The sequence below is a fragment of the Tursiops truncatus genome, chromosome 1 (genome assembly GCF_011762595.2).
Source record: "Tursiops truncatus isolate mTurTru1 chromosome 1, mTurTru1.mat.Y, whole genome shotgun sequence".
NCBI lineage: Eukaryota > Metazoa > Chordata > Mammalia > Artiodactyla > Delphinidae > Tursiops > Tursiops truncatus.
Window position 1 is genome coordinate 80,933,957 of NC_047034.1, and position 21,305 is coordinate 80,955,261.

A 21,305-nucleotide genomic window follows, 5' to 3' on the forward strand; every position below is an offset into this window, starting at 1 on the left:
GATGAGCCTGTGCGTCCGGAGCACAACGGGAGAGGCCACAACAGTGAGAGGCCCGCGTACAGCAAAAAAAAAAAAAAAAAAAAAAAAAAAAAGAGTTAACTCAAGACAGTCCTCCATCCCCTTAACTTATTCATCAAAGAAGGTCATAAACTAGCAGTTCTTGGGTACCATCATTGTGCCGGTTACTGAGCTTATCCAATTTACTATTTATACCCTATAAAATATTATTATCCCCTTTTTAACAGTTTAAATACTCATTCTGACGTAAGCAGAAGTAAAATGTCACAGCATGGGCTCTGGTTCTGCCACTGTGCAGAGCTAACACAGCAGCTGACTACTCTCCTTTGGAAGGTCAGCTTACAAGGCTGGCCCTTGGCTGGCATCTGGGAACTTGGATTTCAGGAGGGGTCCCCCCATTCCCAGACTGGGTAAGAGTGGCTCACTGTGCCTAAACTGCTTGTACCAATAGTACAGTTTATGCTGAACACCTGCTTTCCTTCTGGAATCTGAAATTTCAGTACCTGCCAGGCTGAAGCTGCCTATGTGACCAGCCCCCAGTAAACACCCTGGGTACCGAATCACTAACAAGCTTTCCTGGTTGGCAACATTTTACATGTGGAAGACTTAAGCACACACTGAGTGACTCCACTGGGACAGGCCTCTGGAACTTGAACCTGGTTTCCCTTGGACTTTGCCCCAAGTGCCTTCTTCCTTTGCTAATTTTGACCTATATCAAATCAAATTGCTCAATTATTACTCAATTTATTTGACTGTAATAAATTACACCCACGAATATGACTATATGCTGTGCATCCTAGCAAATCATCCAACCTGGAGGTGGTCTTGGAGACCCAGACACAGCCACTTACTAGCCATAGTGGACATCTGTCATGCTTTCTGGAAGTTGAGCACCTTGGAAAACTTTAGCGTGACGAGTCTGCAAAGCAGAGCCTGGAAAACTTACTTCCTGCCTCTTCTGCAGCTAAGGCACCGGCAGCATGACCTGGCTCTACAGAGCACTTACACTCACACCAGACTTCGATTCAGATGTGAGTAACTTTAGAAAAGAGGCTCCCCGTGAAACGCTTTCTACAGGAAAGGTTGGAGACGGCAGAGTTTGATTTGGGGGCGGCAGTGCTTTCTCCTGCTGCTCGATGGCACAGAGCAGCCATGACGGCTCTTACAGGACACTCCGTTGGTGACTTGGCTTCGGCCATTGCTCCTAGAAGTCCAGCCCGGCCCTCCACATCTCCCAGAGATTCTGTGGGCCACCACAGAATAAACCCTCCCTCTGCTTCATCAGCCACAGCCAGTCTCTACTGCCTGCAACCAAGACCTAAGACCTGACTGATCCTATGGCTGTGTACTCTGGAGCACGTGGCTTAAACTCCCCACACTGCAGTCTCCTCATCTGTCAACTGGGGCATTAGAGTACCTACCCAGAGTTGAGAAGACGGAACGAAGCACTGCATTTGTTGGCTCTTAGCCTAACACCAGACTCACCCAGGATTCCTCCTCGTGGCTTCTGACCTTCCCGCCATAGCAGCCAGGCTAATGCCTGCTTCTGGTGCGGCAGCAAAGGGATCTGACAAAGGTAATAATTGAAAGTTAAGTACCAGTTCCTGATGAGAGGCTATGCAGCAGCCTGGCCACGTGGACTCCATACTCTACTTGTTTATTTTCTCTAAGTGACCCTCCCGATATTCTAGTTGTCAGATCAGCCGCTCGTTTCGCCTTGAAGTCCTGGACTCCTCCCTCTCACCACACGTCCTGGTCTGCCCCGGACAGTTGTCATTGATGCCAGTTGTCCAGCATGTCTATCAAGAGCTGCCTCTCTCGCTCTCAAGTGAGAGTCCTGCTTTGTCTGCTTAATCAGCCCAAGTCAGTTTCTACTGTTTGCAGCCAAGACCTCTGACTGGCCACCCGACTTTTACCAGCCATTCCACTGGCTCTTCCTCATTATCTCTTAAATGTGCCTCTCCTCTCTGTGGGCAATGTCCCAGTCCGCACTGCTAGTCATAAATTGATAGCCCTTTAACTGGGGGCCCACCTTCTAGTCTTTCCTTCCTCCAGTTTATCTTGAACTCTGTGACATAAAAAACCTTCACAAAACATCCCTGCTCAAAATTCTACAGTGATTCCATAATATCTCTTGAGCCATTCCAGTCTAAGTTCCTTCACCAATGCCAGGCTCCACAGCAAGGGACTCTTCCTGCTTAGTTACATCACCTGCTGCTCCCAGCTCAGGCACTGATGTCACCTGATCATCACTTATTAATACCAATCTCTGTATCTTCCCTCTGAGCACCACTCCCTCTAACTGGAGTATTTGGTTTCTATCCTGTCTCTAGGCTTGCGGTTTCTTTAAGGCACAAATAATAGTGCTGACCTAGAGTAACTTTTCCTTTATTTCGAATCCCTTTGTACTTTGCATACAGTCCACAGTACACGACAATGCACGTTTTCTGTCTTACAGTCATTGTCTAGTTGTCTTACATAGGTTGTACATGCACTTTCACCCCAACTAGTCCACTAAGAGCAGCAATTCCTTTGCAACCTTGTGGCGCCTATTGAAGCTCAATAAATGGATCTGTTACTGCTACAGACATATATAACTGTATGACTTTAAGAAGAAAAAAAAAAACTGTTGTTTTTTTCTTCTCACTGCTAAATAGAAAAAAAGAAAATACTGCAAGGGAAGCCACTTGAGCATTATTTGTAGAAAAGATATGTCAGAATGGCACTCTGATGGGCACTTTCACAGTAGTTGGTCCCCCTCCTCGTGGGCGCTGGGATACTGCTATGAGACACTCTGCCCTGTGGGCCTTCCTGGCTCACCTTCAACCCAGCTGGATCCTCTGCTACAGCTGTCTCGCCAGGACGTGACTCAAGTGATCGATGCAGCTCATCAATGGCTTCACTTGTGATTTGCCACACTGCGCGAAGGTGACCTTGGCTCATAGGGCCTGCGTACAAATCGAGATTACCTAAAAGTGCTGCGAGTATTATGTTCTGGCCAGAGCTGCAAAAAGGCAATTCATTATTTGCCAGATGATGGATCTGTATGGACTAAAAATTCTTGCCTCCTGGTTCTCCTAGACTCACAGGCTTCATTATCCCTAGTCTCTGTTTGTCTGTTATTTTTTAAAATCACATTATCAAGTGTTCTAATAGAGGACAAAATAAAGTACAATAAAAAATAAGATAACCCATAATATTTTTTTCTCTTTCAGCTTTGAAGAGGTGGCAGGGAAGAAGGTAATACCATGAGAATTTTCAGAAAAACAAAGACCCCTGGGGCTGGATGCAAAGAAGAAAAGCCAGCAATAGAAGAGGTTGAGCAACAGGGAGTCTGCCGAAGTTTAGGCAGACAGGGAGAGACAGTCCCTACAGTGTGCGTCCCAGGCTGCCTGCACAGCACCGAGAATATAATACTTGAGTGCTGGAGCCCACTCATTCTACACAGAGAACTTCTACTGAAGTTCATTAATAAACACAAGCACCTTAGCAGGTTGCAAGTTTAGGGATGAAGTATCCAAATAAGAGATTTCTAAGACAAATAAAAATTAATTATTCACTTAAATGTTAAAATGTTTTTAAATGAAAAGGTATTTTAATGGAATTCTTTCCTAAACATATTACATAACTTCTTACCTTAATAATCCACCATAACTTAATTTCTCTAGGCAACTCCATCACCATGGTGATTACTGAATGACGCTGTCACACAGCAATGTTCTTCAAACAGTCTGGAGCACAGCTATGCTGTGCCACTGGACCAAGTACTTTTTCTTTTTTTTTTTAATGGAAGTATAGTTAATTTACAATGTTGTGTTAGTTTCAAGTGTACAGCAAAGTGATTCAGTTACATACACACATATTCTTTATATATTATTCTTTTTCAGATTCTTTTCCATTATAGGTTATTACAAGATATTGAGTATAGTTCCCTGTGCTATACAGTAGGTCCCTGTTGTTTATCTATTTTATACACGTAAGTATGTTTTCTCTGTGCCCTTTTAGAGAGACCTTTGCTTCACCTGGCACCCCATCTATTCCTTACCCGCTTGTTGACTACTGCTCTCCAACCTTTCTCCCCTCCTTTCCTCCTGTTTTCTCTTTTCTCTCCTTTTCCCTCCCTATATCTCGAGCAGTTCTCAGTTGGAGGAAAACTGGCTTTAGCTTTTCTCCTCGCTGCCAGCCCGCTAGAGGTCCTGTGTCCTGGTCAGCAAACCAACCAATCATATTACATAGTTGAGGCTCTACCTGGGATCTTCATTCTGCGGGTGCTTCTGAATTCATTGTTTTCTGCAGAGTTCAGGATGGAAACACTCATTTAAATTGGGTGGTGCTGCTCTCTGAGTCTACTGGTCATGGTCCCATAGTCCCCTGCTCTGCCTCAGTGCACATGCGCACACACGCGCGTGCGCGCGCACACACACACACACACACACACACACACACACACACACACACACACAGAAGGACTATAAACATATCTACTGGCCTGCCTCCCTCATCGTGATATGAGCTCAAGTTTTCATTCACAAACATTTACTGGATGACTCCCATACGCCGACCACCAGGCCGACCGATCAAGGACCGTGAACAAGGTCACTGAACAGGGCAGACACAGTCTCTGCCCTCACAAAGATCTAAATTATGCTGTGTATAAGCTTAGCTGAGCATCACGAGCTTCATCACACAGGCAACTCAGAATGGTTTCTCCCTTTTCGTGGTTACAAAGGTATCTACGAGGCAGCATTTAACTCGTACGTGTAGTGGTTCCCACCAGGGCCAGGGCCTCGGATCTCACCTCCACAGCACTGATCAGACCCTCCAGCAGCCTCCTGGCGGGCAGCCTTCAGTCCTAGACAACCCAGAGGCTGGAGATCCCGGCCCTGCAGGGGTTTGGGAGGCACCAAGTGGGGAGGATCAGTGGTCGTTTGGGTGAAGTTACTCTGCTGTGGTACTTGAGTGTTACTCTTCTCATTAGTGCCTGCTCAAAAAACAAGGGAAGAACAGATTACACTTCAGAAAAGTGAAGGAATTCTACGCATGAGGTGAGGTCAAGAGAGGGTGGGATCGCCATGAGCTGGGGAAGACTTCTGAGAGAACACAGCATTTAAACCATTTCTTAAACAATGGGAAAAAGACTTGAGTCCACAGGAAATAGGAGGAAGTTTTTATAAATCACAGGTATAACTTATAAAGGAAGCTCAGTAACAGATAACAAGATGAGCAAGTGAATGAGTCAACCTATGCTTTATTGAAACGCCTCTCGAACGTCTCCTGAAGTTCATGCAAACTGCGGGTTTGGGGGCAGAACCCCTTTTACCTTGCTCTGGGGAGAGGGCCAGGGCACTCAGCGCATCCTCCAGCTCCTGAAGTTGCTTGAACAACTTCTGACCCTTGTCTGGAAGAGCCTGGATGTTCACAGATGCCAATGTGCTCTGGAAAACAGATCCTATAACATGAGTCGCTCCTCTCAAGTCATTAGAAAGATAGTTTCAGATTAAAATAGCCTAAAATGCTAAAACTCTGAAATCACGGTCTTTTAACTATATGTGTGAAAACCAGAAACTTTTTTCTTTCTAAACCCAGGTGACTTACCAAGCCTGAAAATATAAACATAGCAAAAGGCAGAAACTAAACATTCACCACTAAAACCCTTCTCACGTTAATATATTTAACTTGTTTGTGGTGTCCCTTATCTGCCCACAGCAATGCTCCAAACTTACAAACAAAACACAGGTCAGTAGTACCTTCTTTTGTTTCAGCTGTGTTGTGAGGTACACACGTTGGGCTTCTGGGTCTGAAGGTTCTCCCTTCTTGGAAACGCCTGAGTCAGGAGAAATTTTTCTTTGCACACTCTGACCAGGGAATTTAAGGTTCTTCTTCTTCTGTGAGTCTAGAGTCAAGTCAAAGAGCAAGGGGCTCCCTGGCTTAGAGGAAAAAAAAACATCACCTTCCTCACTGTCACCACTGCTTGTATCGGCGTCTCGCATCTCTCCCTGGGGGTGCCCTGCGGCCAGCGGTGCAGGCTGAGCAGCCGGTCCCTTTGGAGCAGGCGTGCCCCGGGTCTCCGGCTGTGCCTGCAAATGGCCCTGGAGCAGACTTTTCTGGAGGGTCTGCGTGCTTGCGTCCTTCTTTGCCTTTGTTTCTCTAGCCTCCCAGCTCTTGGGGTGCTCCTTGCTGAGGTGTCCCCCTTTCAGGGACTGGCTTATTGGGTGTTGACTGTGAACAATTCGAGGCAAAGGCTTAGTTTCCTTTTCCCTTGGAGGTTCTGATTCTTTTTGGAGAGAATGTCTCTCACCATTTGACTTCTCCTGAGATGCAGACGGTTCTCTCAGCTCATTCCCACGGACCTGTTTGGATTTCATCTCAAATAGGTTTCTTTTGTGCACCCCTTCAACCTCCTTTGCAGCACTACGAAACTCTGTCTTCTCCCCTCGCTGCATCTCTTGAACAGCTGATTGTTTTTCCTTTACCACCAGGCCAGATGAGAGATCTTCCTCCATCCAGCACTTAGATTCAGGCTTCTGTTCCTTCTTTTGATCCAGGAGTGGATCTCTCTTTTCCCTTTGCTTCTTATCAGCTGTCTTTTCCTCATCTTCACCTTTGATGAACTGCTTCCAGAGGGATGGTTCTTGATTCTTGTCAATTAACTTGAACGGGTTTCTCTGCTGGCTGGAAGGATAACGAGATATCTCAGAGGCATGCTGAGACTTACTGGTTACAGAATGTTCTTCGGAATTAGGATCCTAAAAGACAAAGGAAATAATCTTAATATAAAATATTAAAGCAACCTTAACATCTAGAATACCTTTTTTCTGAGGAAATGGAAACACAGTAAAAGCAGTCCAATTTTTCTGAATGTTCCTAGGATCATTTCTCCCTCTAGAAAGGACTGCCAAACTCACAAAGAATTCGTTTCTTAACAGTACTTTCAATGCTTGCTTCCTTCTCTGTCCGTGATCACTGCTTTTCCAGGCCTCAAGGAACAGTAGTGACCAAGTCAAAGTGTTTTAATAATAGCAATAGCCACAATGTATACTTTTCATGAAAAACTACTCTCTCAAGATGAACTTTTCCCAAAACCTAAACAGTACCCTATACTTGCTTTGATTTTGGCTTTAGGAAGGTTTCACGGTACAAATCCAGAATCTTAAGTCCAAGCTATCTCCCTACAAAAACAAGTTTCATGACCTTGTACAGTCTAGCTCCTCACGTACTGGATTTCTGTAGGGTCTCTCCTAATTCTCACATTCTAAAAGCTTATGAATACACTCAGCTTATACCAACATCAAATAGATATCAGTCTATAAAAACATGCTGAAGTTAGTCAAGTAAATTTAACTTTTTCCTTAAATAGCAGGATACTAACTATATTTAAGACCCAAATGGTCCTTTGAATTAAGAGTCCCAACAAGGTCTACCATGCTTAAAGAAAAGAACTGTCTTTCAGAGACAGTACAATGAAAAGCAGTTTATACTGGACTTCAGGGTCTTTTCAGGTGATCCCACAGATTAAACAATCTTAATAGTCAGGTTTGAAAACAGATGAATAATTCCTACCTGCCATGGGATAGTTCCACACCATTGCTTCCCCTCTGCCTTACTTCTAACACATCGGAAGAATAACCTAATGAAGTATAAAACAGAAATAATCAAATTTGTGAAAATACATTAAAACAAGAGATAAATTTGTTTTTAACCCAAGAAAACATCTTACAATTATTTGATACCAGCTTTCAAAGGTCACTTGAAACCAATTACTCTTATATGTACGACATTTAAAAATCTTTATCTCACAGGATATTTATAAGAGCTGAGAAGTAAAAGGATACAGATGTCATGGTAACCAGAGGGTATTCATAGATTTATTCTTTTAACTCTACAGAATAACTGACATGGGAACACTGATCAGCAAGGACTGCTAAAATCAGAAAAAAGGAGATAAACAGACATTATGTGTCCCTAATGGGAAGCCATAATACTTCCCATAAAGTAAAAACAAACAAACAAACAAAAAAACAAAGCCACGGACTTCCCTGGTGGCGCAGTGGTTAAGAATCTGCCTGCCAAGGCGGGGGACACAGTTTCGAGCCCTGGTCCAGGAAGATCCCACATGCCGTGGAGCAACGAAGCCTGTGCGCCACAACTACGGAGCCTGCGCTCTAGAGCCTGCAAGCCACAATTACTGAGCCCATGTGCCACAACTACTGAAGCCTGCGTGCCTAGATCCTGTGCTCCACAACAAGAGAAGCCACTACAATGAAGAGTAGCCCCCGCTCTCCGCAACTAGAGAAAGCCTGCACGCAGCAACAAAGACACAACACAGCCAAAAATAAATTTAAAAACAAAAAAAAAACAAGCCAAACCAAAACAAACAAAAACTAACCTGAATCTGGTCAAACTTGAATCCAATTACCGATTTACAGGAAATACAAACAACAGAGGAACACATAAAACTAGACCAGGGGATGTAATCTGCAAACTCTTAACAGTGGGAAATGCTATTAAGATAAACAACTTGATTCCTTCAACAAATAAATCACAAGGGAGAAAAAAAGATTGGGGGGAACCTACTTAAGAGACTTAAAAAACCTATCAGTCAACTGCAATCTGTGGACCTTATTTAGATCTTGACTTAAGCAAATGAATAAAAACTACCAAAAAATAAACTATTTATAACATTTATGAATCTACTAGAAATCTGTAATACAACTGGTTAAAAAAAAAGAGTTCATATCTTGTAGAGCTACACACTGAAATATTTACAGAAGAAATGACATTATCTGGGATCTGTTTCCAAATATGGCAGGAGTTGGGGGGTGGAGTGGGTAGGGTATATATGGAACAAGATTAGCCATGAATTGGTGATTGTTGAAGCTCATGTGCTGTATTATTCTATCCTAATTTTGTATATATTTCCAATTTTCCACTAAGAAAAAAAAGACTGAATACAGACTTGCATCCCAGTGCAAGACAGTCCCTGCTCACACAAACACTACCTATACTCCAGCTATCCAGAAATGGCTACCCTGTCCCATCCTCAAACTAAGCCACGCACTCTCCATCCTACTGGACTTTGCATGTGTACCATCTTCCATCCAAAGGATGTCCTCCTTATCCCTATTTGCCCACCATTACCCCATCACCAGCTGTCAAAGTCCTACAGGTCCCTCCACACCTAGTTCAAGACATACCTCCTTTGCAAGGTTTTCGCACATCCCCTGCCCTGTTCATTCATTGTACTGCTTCTCTATTTTTGTTGTATATAGTTGTCGTACACTTGTATCTGCCTGTCTGCCCAACTATATTTTCAGCAACCAGAAGGCTATAACCATATATGATCTCTTCATTCGTAACTAAGCTTCGCCTTTTGTACATAATAGTTAAGTATTGCTGAATTAAACAGAACCTACTGATTTTTTCCTTACCCCAAACGACTTCTCAAAAACATGTAATCAGTTAAATAAGAGCTTTTAAAATAACATATTTTAATTGTTTAAATAGGTAATATACTCAATCAAAAAGTGTAAAATGGCAGTGAAAAGCACCCCCTCCTCATATGTTCTGTTCACATCCCTCCCAGGTAACCATTTTCACTAATTTTTTGTTTGCCTTTCCAGAGATGGTTTTAATGCATATTCAGATCAATATAATATTTTATTTCTTCCTTCTCTACTCAAGGTACTAAATACCTTGCTTGCTTTTTTTTTTTTAAACTTAACAATGTCTTGGAGATTCTTCTATAAAAACATATACATAAAGGACTTCCATATATATATATATATATATATTTTTTTTTTTTTTCCCTACAGCTGCACAGTTTTTTACACAGCTGCAGTTTTCCACTATAAGGATGTTCCATTATTTATTTAACCAGACCCTCTTGATGGGGCCAGTTTGGTTGTTTCCAATTCTTTCCTATTAAAAGCAATATCACAACGAACAACCTTTTGTATATGTCATTTCACATGTGTTTTAATATATCCGTAGGCAACTATCTATATCTCATACTGTGGATTAGAGCCTTCATTGTTTTTCTTCATCAATTAGCTTCTAGGTTTTATTTATTAGTTCTCTTTTTGCTGCTTTCTAACTCATTAAATTTGTTTTACCTGCACTAATTCCTTCTTTCTGCTTTCTTTCCGTTTAATTTCTTGTTCTTTTTCAAACTTCTTAAATTAGTACTGTGATATACAACAGTCATCACAACAGTCTGAGTCCTAACTCAAAAACAAACCCTGAGCAGGTCATGACCCCTCAATGCCATGCTTCACTTGGACATAGAAGCAAAGATAACAAGCCCCAAATGGACAAGTATTCCATAAACGTCAAGTTAAAAAGAAAACAGGACCAGCCCCTCTCATACAAACTCACAGTTTTCCCATTCAAGCTCACAATTTTAAAAAACATGTATTGGTTTCTAATTTTTCTTACTGCAGTAGGATACTATATTGAACATATAGTTCTGAAAATTTCTGAAATGCCTTGAATACATGAAAATTCAAAGTACTGGCTACCATTAAGGAGTACTACTACTTACGAAAATAAGTCAAGAACAAATTCCTGCTGTTGTTGAAAGTGTATCAAGTACTTGAAACATTTACTGAAAGAATATTTTATAGTATCTGTTTTAAAGCCCACGCCTCAAAGACTTTCAGGAGAAGGGCAAGATTTGGAGAAACAGGGAAGAAAACAACACACACTGCGCATCAACTATGTGCTAGGCACAGTGCAAAAATGCTTCTACTTACATTTTTATTAAAATCAATCTGGGTGGGCTTCTCTGCTTTTAGGATAAAAAGTTTGTTACATTTATTAAATTGTAAATCAACAGAGAAAGCAGTGGAAATATATTCTCATAGAGAAAGCAAATACTGATTCCACTATGAAAAAAGAGCATAATTTCTACAGTATATTCATTAATTATTTTCCAGGACATAGGTTATGAACAATAATGATGAAGAAACCAGCAAGAGGTCATTCAAGGCCAAATCCAAGTCTCAGTTCCTCCACTTTCTCAGTAACCTTCATCAGCCTTAATCTCCTACTGTTAGTCTTACAGTCACAGAAGCATCTGGCATTTGAACACATCCAATATAGCACTCTTATGTGCAGATCGGACTGCTCGCCAACCTCCGTGTGTCTCTTATCCCAATTGTGTCACAGGGACTTTAGAAATATGGGTTCACATCTATATATGCAGCAATTCAGAAACATAAAGCTGGATTTCTACCTCATTCTTTTACACAAAAATTCAAGATGGAACAAAAAATGTAAAGAATGAAACTGTAGGACTTCCCTGGTGGCACAATAGTTAAGAATTCACCTGCCAATGCAGGGGACACAGGTTCGAGCCCTGGTCTTGGAAGATCCCACATGCCGCGGAGCAACAAAGCCCGTGTGCCACAACTGCAGAGCCTGCGCTCTAGAGCCCGTAAGCCACAACTACTGAGCCCGTGTGCCACAACTACTGAATCCCGAGCGCCTAGAGCCTGTGCTCTGCGACGAGAAGCTACCACAATGAGAAGCCTGAGCACCACAACGAAGAGTAGCCCCCGCTCACCACAACTAGAGAAAGCCCGCACGCAGCAACAAAAACCCAACGCAGCCAAAAATAAATAAGTAGACAAATGTATTAAAAAAAAAAAAAAGAATGAAACTGTAAATGTTCTAGGAAAAAAATGGAGATGAATATTTTTGTAATCCTAAAGTGAAAAGGGAATGACAAAATCCTGCATCTGAGAAAGGATTTAGTAATTTGACTACATAAAAGTATTAAACTTCCATATAGTAAAAATACTATAGGTGAAATTACAAGCCAAAAGGCAAACTGGGGGGGCTTCCCTGGTGGCGCAGTGGTTGAGAGTCCGCCTGCCGATGCAGGGGACACGGGTTCGTGCCCTGGTCCTGGAGGATCCCACGTGCCGCGGAGCGGCTGGCCCCGTGAGCCATGGCCGCTGAGCCTGCGCGTCCGGAGCCTGTGCTCCGCAACGGGAGAGGCCACAACAGTGAGAGGCCCGCGTACCGCAAAAAAAAAAGGCAAACTGGCGAAAGTAATTTCTACACATATTACAAAGGGTTAATATCCTCTCCACACAAGGATTACTTCTATGATACAGCGCAGTGCACGACACTCTACAGCACCTAGTAAAAGTCCTGGCTTTATTGAGTGGAGTTCTTCATGGGTTGCTGGGCCTGAGGTCCTTCTGCATGGGTCTGGTTCATGCCCAAATGCCTCTCCGTCATCAGCCTAAGTAATCATCACTGGGTTAAATAACCTGCATGTCAATTCTACCCAGTAACCAACCATACAAGGAGTTTCCTAGACATGCAAAGATTCAAGTGGTATGAAAAATGAAGTATTTTGAACATCCCACTACAACCAGTTATTTAAAGAACTAAAATAACTGGTTGGTTTTACCCAACTACAGACAAAAGAATATTACCATCTATTTTGACACCATATCCTTGAGAATGAAAGCTAAAAGAGAGAGAGAGAGGGGAGAGAACATGAACTCAGGAGCTGGATGACAATGTCCAACATCTGTATATCAACGTGTGCCACATCATTAACGTCAAAGCAAGGGTTGTTCCCTCTGGTTCTACCGAGGGACTATCATAGTTTTCTTTAATGCCCATAAACTGGGCATTAAAAATGCTCATGGCTGAGGGTCAGTCAAATGCTGGTGAGTGGTACCATCTGGTGTTTAGTTAGAGAACTACACACAAAAGCGGCTTTACTCCAAGGTAACAAAAATGCGCATCTTAGTCCTACTTTGGTTTATACCTCCCCTGCATTACTCTGCTACACCTGTCTCCTGGCTAGGTTAAGCGTTAAACATAATGGTATTAATTCAAGCATGTAAAGTACTTTAAGTTCCTGAAAAGAAAACCCAGTTTTGGGGAAGGAAAGGCTGTACTCCCTGACATCATTCTCCAGAGTATAGGGGTTCTGGCTAAATGCCTTACTGTCTGCTAAGGAAGTCATCATCCACAGACACATTAACTATTTCTTTTTAAATTTCCAGCCTGTACCACCTATCAGGGTACTTGTTGGATTTTTTGCTTTGTTTTTAATTTGTTGAGTGTTGTAGAACTGTATTTTATTTGTCCTAAAACAAGCTTTTTAAAGCTCTAGTAAGTACCTCCTAATAAGTGTTCTAGATCTGGACTAAAAGAAATACATTCAAGCATTCTTTTTCTATTTTTAAAATAATGATCACCTCTCAGCCTCATCTACCTAGTGTGAAGAATATTAGAGACAAGTTCTCAAACTTCTGTCTTCAGCTTAGACCTTTCTTCGGAGCTGCCCACTCACTTTGCTAGCTGGTTTCATACATACGTAAGACACAATGAGTCCAAAGCTGTATGTGTTAGCCATCCTCTACTGATGTTACCTTTCCTTCCTTGTCTTGCTTAATGGTAAACTCATCATCCATACACCCAACTAGGCAACCATTTCCTGAGCACTGACCACGTGCCGAACGCCAGACTAAGTGCACCACACACACGGCCTCAGTGAACCCTCACAACTGAGTGAAATCGGGGCTCCCATGACCACTGTCCCAGCTGAGTAAATGGAGGAAAGAACATGCTTAAACATGCTTAAACACCCTACCAGGAAACGTGCCGTATCCATTTCAGCAAGTGTTCTCCAGTCTAAGTGCACCCAACTCCACTGCCAGGGCTTCAATCCAAACCCATCTTTCACTTAGAGAAGGTGGGTGTGCCTGGAGTTGGTTAGACCCAGGCTCAAATCCCAGTGATGCCACATCATAACCATGGTACCTCAGATTTCTTCTCTAACCTCTCTAAATGTTTCCTCATCTGTCTATACAACAGGGATATTGAAACCTCTCACAGAAGATTCTATGAAGATAAGAGGTAAAGAATATGCCACGTAGTAGGCATTCAATAGCAACTATTAGTTCAGTGGGCTCCGTGCCTCCACTGCCTTCACTTCCTAATCTAACTTCCATAGTGCTTCTTTTAATGTAAATTGAATAAAGTTCTTCGGCGTCTTCCTACCACATAGAACAATATCTCTGTATGATTCAGGGCCCCCAGTAGTGTGTAAAGGAGAACATCCTAACTTCACGTACTAGAGGCTTACTGGCACCACTGTACTAGCAAAAAACAACAGAAAAGTGAATTTTTAAAAATTCCATTTATAGGGAATTCCATGGCGGTCGAGTGGTTAGGACTCTGAACTTTCACTGCCAGTGGCCAGGGTTCAATCTCTGGTTGGGGAACTAAGATCCCACAAACCGCATGGTACAGCCAAAAAAAAAATTCCACTTACAACAGTGTCAAAAAACATTAACACTGAGGACTAAATTTAACCAAAAGGGTATAGTACTCTATAATGAGAACTATTCCGTAATGCTGAAATTTTAAAAGTCATAAATAAATAATATACCATGCTCATGAACTGGAAGATCAATATTGATGTCAGTTCTCCCCAAACTCATCTATATAGGTTCAATGAAATCCCAACTGAGTTTTCTGAGGAAATTTTAAAAGTCGATTCTACATTTTATATGGAAATGTAAAGGACCTAGAATAGCCAATCTTGAAAAGGAAAGTTGGATTCACACGACCTTATCTGATCTTGTCAGGCAGGATAGGCAAATAGATCAATGGAAGAGCTTAGCAAGTCCAAAAACAGACCCACACGTGGTGGTCAACCGATTTTTCAACAAAGGTGACAAGCGTTTCCACGGGGAAAGGAAAGTCTTCAAAAAATGGTGCTGAAACAATTGAATAACCTTCATTCATTACTATATGAAAAATTAAATGAACCTCAGTTTGAATCTCATGAGGTACCCCAAATTATTGATAATATGAGGTAGAGCATAGACTAAACAAAAAAGCCATTTAAAAAAAAAACTATAAAACTTCTAGAAGAAACCACTGGAGAACTTTATGATCTTGAGGTAGGCAAAGATTTCTCAGAGAACACAAAAAGCACAGACCATAACAAAATGATAAATTGGACTTCATAAAATGAAAAGCTTCTGCTCCTCAAAAGATAGTCAAGAAAGTGAAAGCCACAGATTGGGAGAAAACATTCACAATCTATATATCCACCAAAGGACTTCTACAGAGAATACATAAAGAGCTCTCTCAACTCGATAACAAAAGACAACTCAATTTTAAAAATAGGCAAAAATCCCCCAAAGTCATGCTGTATGATTCCATGTATGTAACATTCTGAAATGACAAAATTTTAGAGCTGTAGATCAGGTTCATGATTGGCAGGGGTGAACAGGGGGAAACGAGGAAGGTGGATGTGGTTATAAAAGGGCAACAAGAAGGATCCTCCGGTAATGGAACCACTCAATATCTTGACTGTTGTAGTGAATACACAAAACTACACTTGATAAAGTTGTATAGAACTAAATGTATGTGTACACACACAAATTAGTACAAGTAAAACTATCTTTACAAATGAGATCAGTGAATTATCAATATAAATATCAATATCCTAGTTATGATATTATACTAAATTTTGCAAAATGTTACCATTAGGTAAAGTCTACAGAGGATCTCTCTGTACTGTCAATATTTCTTTTAATTGCTTGTGACTCTACAATTATGTCATTTAAAAATTTCAATTTAAAAAATGGGCAAAAATTTTAAACAGATACTCCATCAAAGAAGATATACAGAAATGGCAAAAAACCACATGAAACAAAATGGTCTTCATAAATGGTATTCAAAATGGTATTCATAAAATGGAATTCAACTGGGCAATAATAAAGAATGAATTACTGGGGACTTCCCTGGTGGCGCAGTGGTTAAGAATCCGCCTGCCAATGCAGGACACATGGGTTCGATCCCTGGTCTAGGAAGATCCCACATGCCGCAGAGCAACTAAGCCCATGCGCCACAACTGCTGAGCCTGTGCTGTAGCGCCCGCGAGCCACAACCACTGAGCCTGCACGGCACAACTACTGAAGCCTGCATGCCCTAGAGCCCGTGCTCTGCAACAAAGAGAAGCCCCCGCAATGAGAAGCCCACGTGCCGCAACGAAGAGCAGCCTCCGCCCGCCACAAGTAGAGAAAGCCCGTGCGCAGCAACGAAGACCCAACGCAGCCAAAAAGTAAATAAATGTATTTTAAAAAAATGAATTACTGATACACACAACCACATGGATGAATCTCACAGATACTGTTACATAAAAGCCAGATACAAAAGAATACATACACTATGAATCAAAACAATGACTGGCTACAGTGGGTGGGGGGATTAACTAGAAGGGATCCAATGGCACTTAATGGGGTAATGGAAATAAATATTCTATATTTTGACTGGGATCTTGGTTATAAGGATGGGTATATACCTTTCTCAAAACTCAACCGGTTGAACACTTAAAAGAACTGTGCATCTTACTGCATGCATAACTCAGTTAAGAAATACAGTAGTACAGGCAGTTTTCAGTTATGTAAAAGTTGTAAAGATGGTACTTGAATGCCTATACTTGGGGGGAAATATTGATCTAGAATATATAAATTCCAAACTGCACAGAATATCATATAAAAACATTACATCTGGCCCCTGCCTTCCTGGCCAGCCTTATCTTCTGAAGTCTCCACTCAAATATATGCTAACTACTGAACCAAATGCTTGCAATTACTTCATGCCCCTGTACACTAATGCAGGATACTGATCTGTTAAATATGACCTCTTTTTTGCCCCTAGCGAATTCCTACTTATTTTTCAATACTCATGACAAATATCTGCCACCTATATAGACTTCTCTGCCCTTTCTCTGAGTTCCCATAAAAGGGAAACTAGCATTTATTGAGTACTTAACATACATTAGACATTTTTACACATTACCTCATTGTACTACCAGAATGAGAAAGTTGACGAGTTAGTACAAGTTAATGACCATTGGTGGGCTGATGTTAAATTCGCTACTTGAGAGCTGGAGAGGGAGGGAGGGAGAGCAGTTTATCCAGAAATTAACCAGAAGTCAGGCTTCTCACATTAACCAGTAGCTCAGAAGTCAGGAAGTGACAGCCCAAAAGGTATTCAATATATATAGAAATACCGTTTGTTTTTTAATGACTTTTAAAGAATAGTCAATCCTAGGAAAACACCTGACTGTAACCCCACCAGGCCAAGCAAAACAAAAATACACTTAGCTGTTCCTTTTAGACACTTACCTGTATTCTTTCTCGCCCTGTGATAGAAACAGACCCTGAAGCTCTACCGCAAAGTCCTCATGCAATAAACAATGAGAAACAGGAATGCTAGAGGGAAAAAAAATTGAAATTTTGTTTTAGGAGGCAAAGAATAGAGGTCAATATCCTAAAATTAAATCCAGAATATGGGTTTTAAACTTAAGGGTCCATGTATGACCTCTACTGGGTTTGTAAATCCCCCACACTTTTATGTCTATGTGCATTCCTCTGGGGAAAGGGCCCACAGCTTTCATCTCTTCTCATGCCCCCAAATAAAATATGACAGTAAATATACCTATCTTTTTCCTGAGGACTCAAGTTTAAAATGATACTGTGCTATGTGACCACTATACTGCGATACCTCCAAGCTGTGAATTTTCCCCAGGTTCTTCCATCATCCTTCTTCCTGATAACCTGTTTGCTGTCACTCAGTGTTGTTCACATGCCAACTCTGCAAACACACTCTACTAATTTGCTTCATGCTTGGTTGGCATAAGTTCAACTCCTCCCTTCCAACTTCTTACTATGAAAGAATTTATGTATAACATTTGAGAGTGAAGATCTAAAGTAGTCTCACATGACCTGTGACATTTTCTTTGTCTTTTTGCTTATATTCTGGTTACTAGACATTCCAAAGAGGTCGAATTTATCAAATAACCGTCTTCATATCAAATATTATTGTACTAGTTTGTATAGCAATATGTTCTTATAAATGGTAAGCTATATAAGGACATTTTTCTCTTCACTTAAAACCAAATCTTATGCTTCTATTAATGTTTAACTCCTACAAATCTGAATGTGCTTTCATGTCTCATGAAACTTGAGCTAGGTACTGAACCTAAGAAGCTCCATATAGATATCAGAAATTAAACAGTAAACTCTGCCATAATGATATGGTGTTGATAGCTTGAGTATTTTTTTTGGTCCCTTCTAAAGGTTTAACACTGATTTAAACAGAGTCACTTTGTATTTAATTAAATTGGATCCCAGTAATTTCTTTCAAATGTAAAAACTTATTAGAAGGCTAAGAAAATATTTTCTCTAAAAATTTATTTTCTAAATCTGAAAAAGGGTAAAAATCTTCAACTTAGTTTCAAAGCATAACAAAAACACAAATCATCTAAATCATTTGGGGGAAACATGAGAAGTTAATGTATGTGTTGAAAAAATACTTTATTTTCTAGTATTGATATCCATTATGTGCCTTACATATGTAGAAAAATACCTTTTCTAAACCAAGTTAAGTAGAAAGCAGGAAAAATGCATAATGATGTGACAGTTTAAAATTTCACATAGAAACTGTGGACACTTGGTACTGTGAAAACATTAACAACACTTTATGAGAACAGTATTAACTTTCCTCACTTCAAAGAAGATGCTTAATATTTCTGGGTCTCAGCCTTCACCTTCGTAAAAAATTAGACTGCTGAATCAGATTTCTGATGTTTATTTCAGGATTTCTGATGTTTCTTTCAGCTTTAATCCCTAAAGTAATTTGTTTCTTTGGAATATCAATCTTACCACTTAAATGCAGAGAATACTATTTTTAAAGGGGGCTGTTAATCTGACTACCAGAGTGTTCTAACTTCAAACATTTAAAAACCAGTTGGAGGGCCTCCCTGGTGGCGCAGTGGTTAAGAATCTGCCTGCCAATGCAGGGGACACCGGTTCGAGCCCTAGTCCGCCAAGATCCCACATCCTGCGGAGCAACTAAGCCCATGCACCACAAGTACTGAGAGCCCACGAGCCACAACTACTGAGCCTATGCGCCACAGCTACGGAGCCTATGCACCACAACTACTGAAGCCCACGTGCCTAGAGCCTGTGCTCCACAACAAGAGAAACCATCGCAATGAGAAGCCTGCGCACCGCAACGAAGAGTAGCCCCCGTTCTCCCCAACTAGAGAAAGCCAGCGTGCAGCAACGAGGACCCAATGCAAACAAAAATAAATAAATAAATAAAAATTTTAAAATAAATAAATAAAAACCAGTTCGGCCTAAAACTAGTGCAAAGCTGGCACCAGTTAATTTCTGCTATGCCTGTATGCCTCACTTAAATGGGAAGGGGGTAATGTTCAAGCAGGAGAAGGGAGGGTCAAGGCCTGACTGGTGAACAGAAACCCAGAACTGAAAAGGACCAGAAGGATCCAGATGTAGCCAATCCTCCATGTTATAAGGGAGGGAATTGGCGGCCCAGAGAGGGAAAGTAACCAGCCTTGGGTCACACAGGAAGCAGTGGCGGAGCGTGTCCCTAACATGCCACGCTTTCCTGGGATTACCAACTACTTAAAGGGCCCTGGCTCCGCAGACCAGGGGTCCCAGCTCTCCTAGTCCTTGTGGGAAGCGGGGAGCCGGAGACTCCTCCTGGGAGGCCACGCGCAGTCGCAGGGAACCGTGCCCAGCTCGAGACCTACTCGGTGGCCCGCACGAAGCTGCATGTGTCCGCCGGGCACACGTAGAAGCTCTTTCCTTTATTCGGGCCATCTCGGACGCCGGTCTTCAGAAAACATAAGGTCCCTGAGGAGAGAAGGTCGACAATGATTACGCCACGCTAGGCTGACAGACCCCGAAGGACCCTACCACCCTGACCTCCTACCGTGCTGTGGACAGCCAACCACTTCCATCCCACTACTTCTTTCCTCTTCCCCGAAATCACCCCCACCCCCAACGCCTGCTTCCGCCTTTTACTCCGCCCTCCTCATTCAGGAACCAATTGTCACCCACCTCCTGTAGTCTTAACCCCCATAATTCACCGCCGCGGCCTTAGCCCCACCCACCCTAGCTACAATCAGTCAATCAGACGGGGAGTGTGCTCACCTCCAACCTAGGCTCGCGGCGCGCCGAAATCAAAAATGAGGCGAAGGGGCGGAGGGGGGAACCTGGTCTGGTTGGTGGGGCGTGGCTGGTGCTAGAGGGAGGCTTGGGGGCTGGCAGGGCTTCCGGGCCGAGGGAAGCTTTGTTTTGCAGGTCTTGGAAGACGAAAGAACGGGACAGTGAGCGGGACTACTCTAGCGTATATTCATTTAAGATCTAGAGGCGGCCCTAGAGGAAGCAGACGTTACAAACTCCTCTGCAAAGAAAGCTGCCTTCTCCCGGAAGCCAAGAGCGCCTGGAGCTTCGCGGTCATCTGCGAGCCGGGGCCTGGCGCTAGTGGGCGCTCTGCCTCCACGAGGGGTCACTGGGGAGGGGAGGAGACCCTGAGAAGCGGCCACCGCAGGAGGAGGCACTGGATTTGCAATTTAGGGGCGAGGGGCGGGGCGCGAGTGAGGGCTGATGGGGCGTCCTTTAAAGCTGCAGGATGAACTGGCAAATCTATCGTAAAGCCGGCATAAAGACTAGGGCTACACAACACAAAGCGCTAACCCATACATATCTCTCTTGACAACCTGGTGACATGCGCAGCATTTTAAGGACCCCCGACACTCATAGACGTTTGAGTGACTCACCCGAGGTCAGAGAATTAGCGAGTGGGCTGTCTGCCGACGGGTGCCCAGGGGACAGCGCAGCCGCCTCCTCTGTGTACTCAATGTTCTCTAGGCGCTCGGTGTAGGAGACCTGAGTTAGAAATGTTTCAAAGTGGAAACAACAGGAGAAATAGATTGTCTTTGGTGAAAGGGAGTTTTATTTTGCACACTTTGTATTGTCAGACTTTTTCTACTAGTATGCTTTTTGTAATATTAAAAATAGAGGGTGAAGTTAAAAGAAAGGGGACTATTTGAAATCGTAATCAGATCTCTTAGTCAACAAAAAGGGAGAAATAGAAATCAGAGACTTACTGCAAGAAAGATGGCTTCGTCTTACAACTACTGACGACCATATGTCCAGACATATGGTGTGTGCAACTGTACTTATGGAGACCGTAGGACAGGAAATTGCAAATTCTAGGAAATTTGGGCTAAATGATAAATGTAAATGTCCTAGGGGTTCCAGAGGAGGGGAGACAAACCTGAGGTATCATTTATTTATTTTTTTAATAGATTTTATTTATTTATCTATTTATGGCTGCGTTGGGTCTTCGTTGCTGCACGCGGGCTTTCTCTAGTTTCGGCGAGCGGGGGCTACTCTTCGTTGTGGTGAGCCGGCTTCTCTTGTTGC

The 21,305-nt window shown here is 42.3% G+C and overlaps 1 protein-coding gene across 6 annotated transcripts in view; it reads right to left on the reverse strand.

The window, feature by feature from the left end:
* TTF2 (transcription termination factor 2) overlaps positions 1-19,881 on the reverse strand; it is a 42,229-nt gene extending 22,348 nt beyond the window's left edge. For all 6 annotated transcript variants that reach the window (XR_012333576.1, XR_012333579.1, XR_012333575.1 and 3 more), the window contains exons 1-9: positions 19,807-19,881; positions 19,625-19,727; positions 17,193-17,279; positions 7,579-7,645; positions 5,766-6,764; positions 5,339-5,453; positions 4,817-4,999; positions 2,839-2,987; positions 1,504-1,585 (exon numbers count right to left, since the gene is read on the reverse strand). Coding sequence is in view for 2 of the 6 variants with exons in the window: in XM_033860962.2 (XP_033716853.1) it covers positions 1,504-1,585; positions 2,839-2,987; positions 4,817-4,999; positions 5,339-5,453; positions 5,766-6,764; positions 7,579-7,645; positions 17,193-17,279; positions 19,625-19,727; positions 19,807-19,834 (1,813 nt within the window). In the remaining 4 variants the exon portion in view is untranslated. The remainder of the gene's footprint in view (positions 1-1,503; positions 1,586-2,838; positions 2,988-4,816; positions 5,000-5,338; positions 5,454-5,765; positions 6,765-7,578; positions 7,646-17,192; positions 17,280-19,624; positions 19,728-19,806) is intronic.
* Between the last annotated feature and the right edge of the window lie 1,424 nt (positions 19,882-21,305).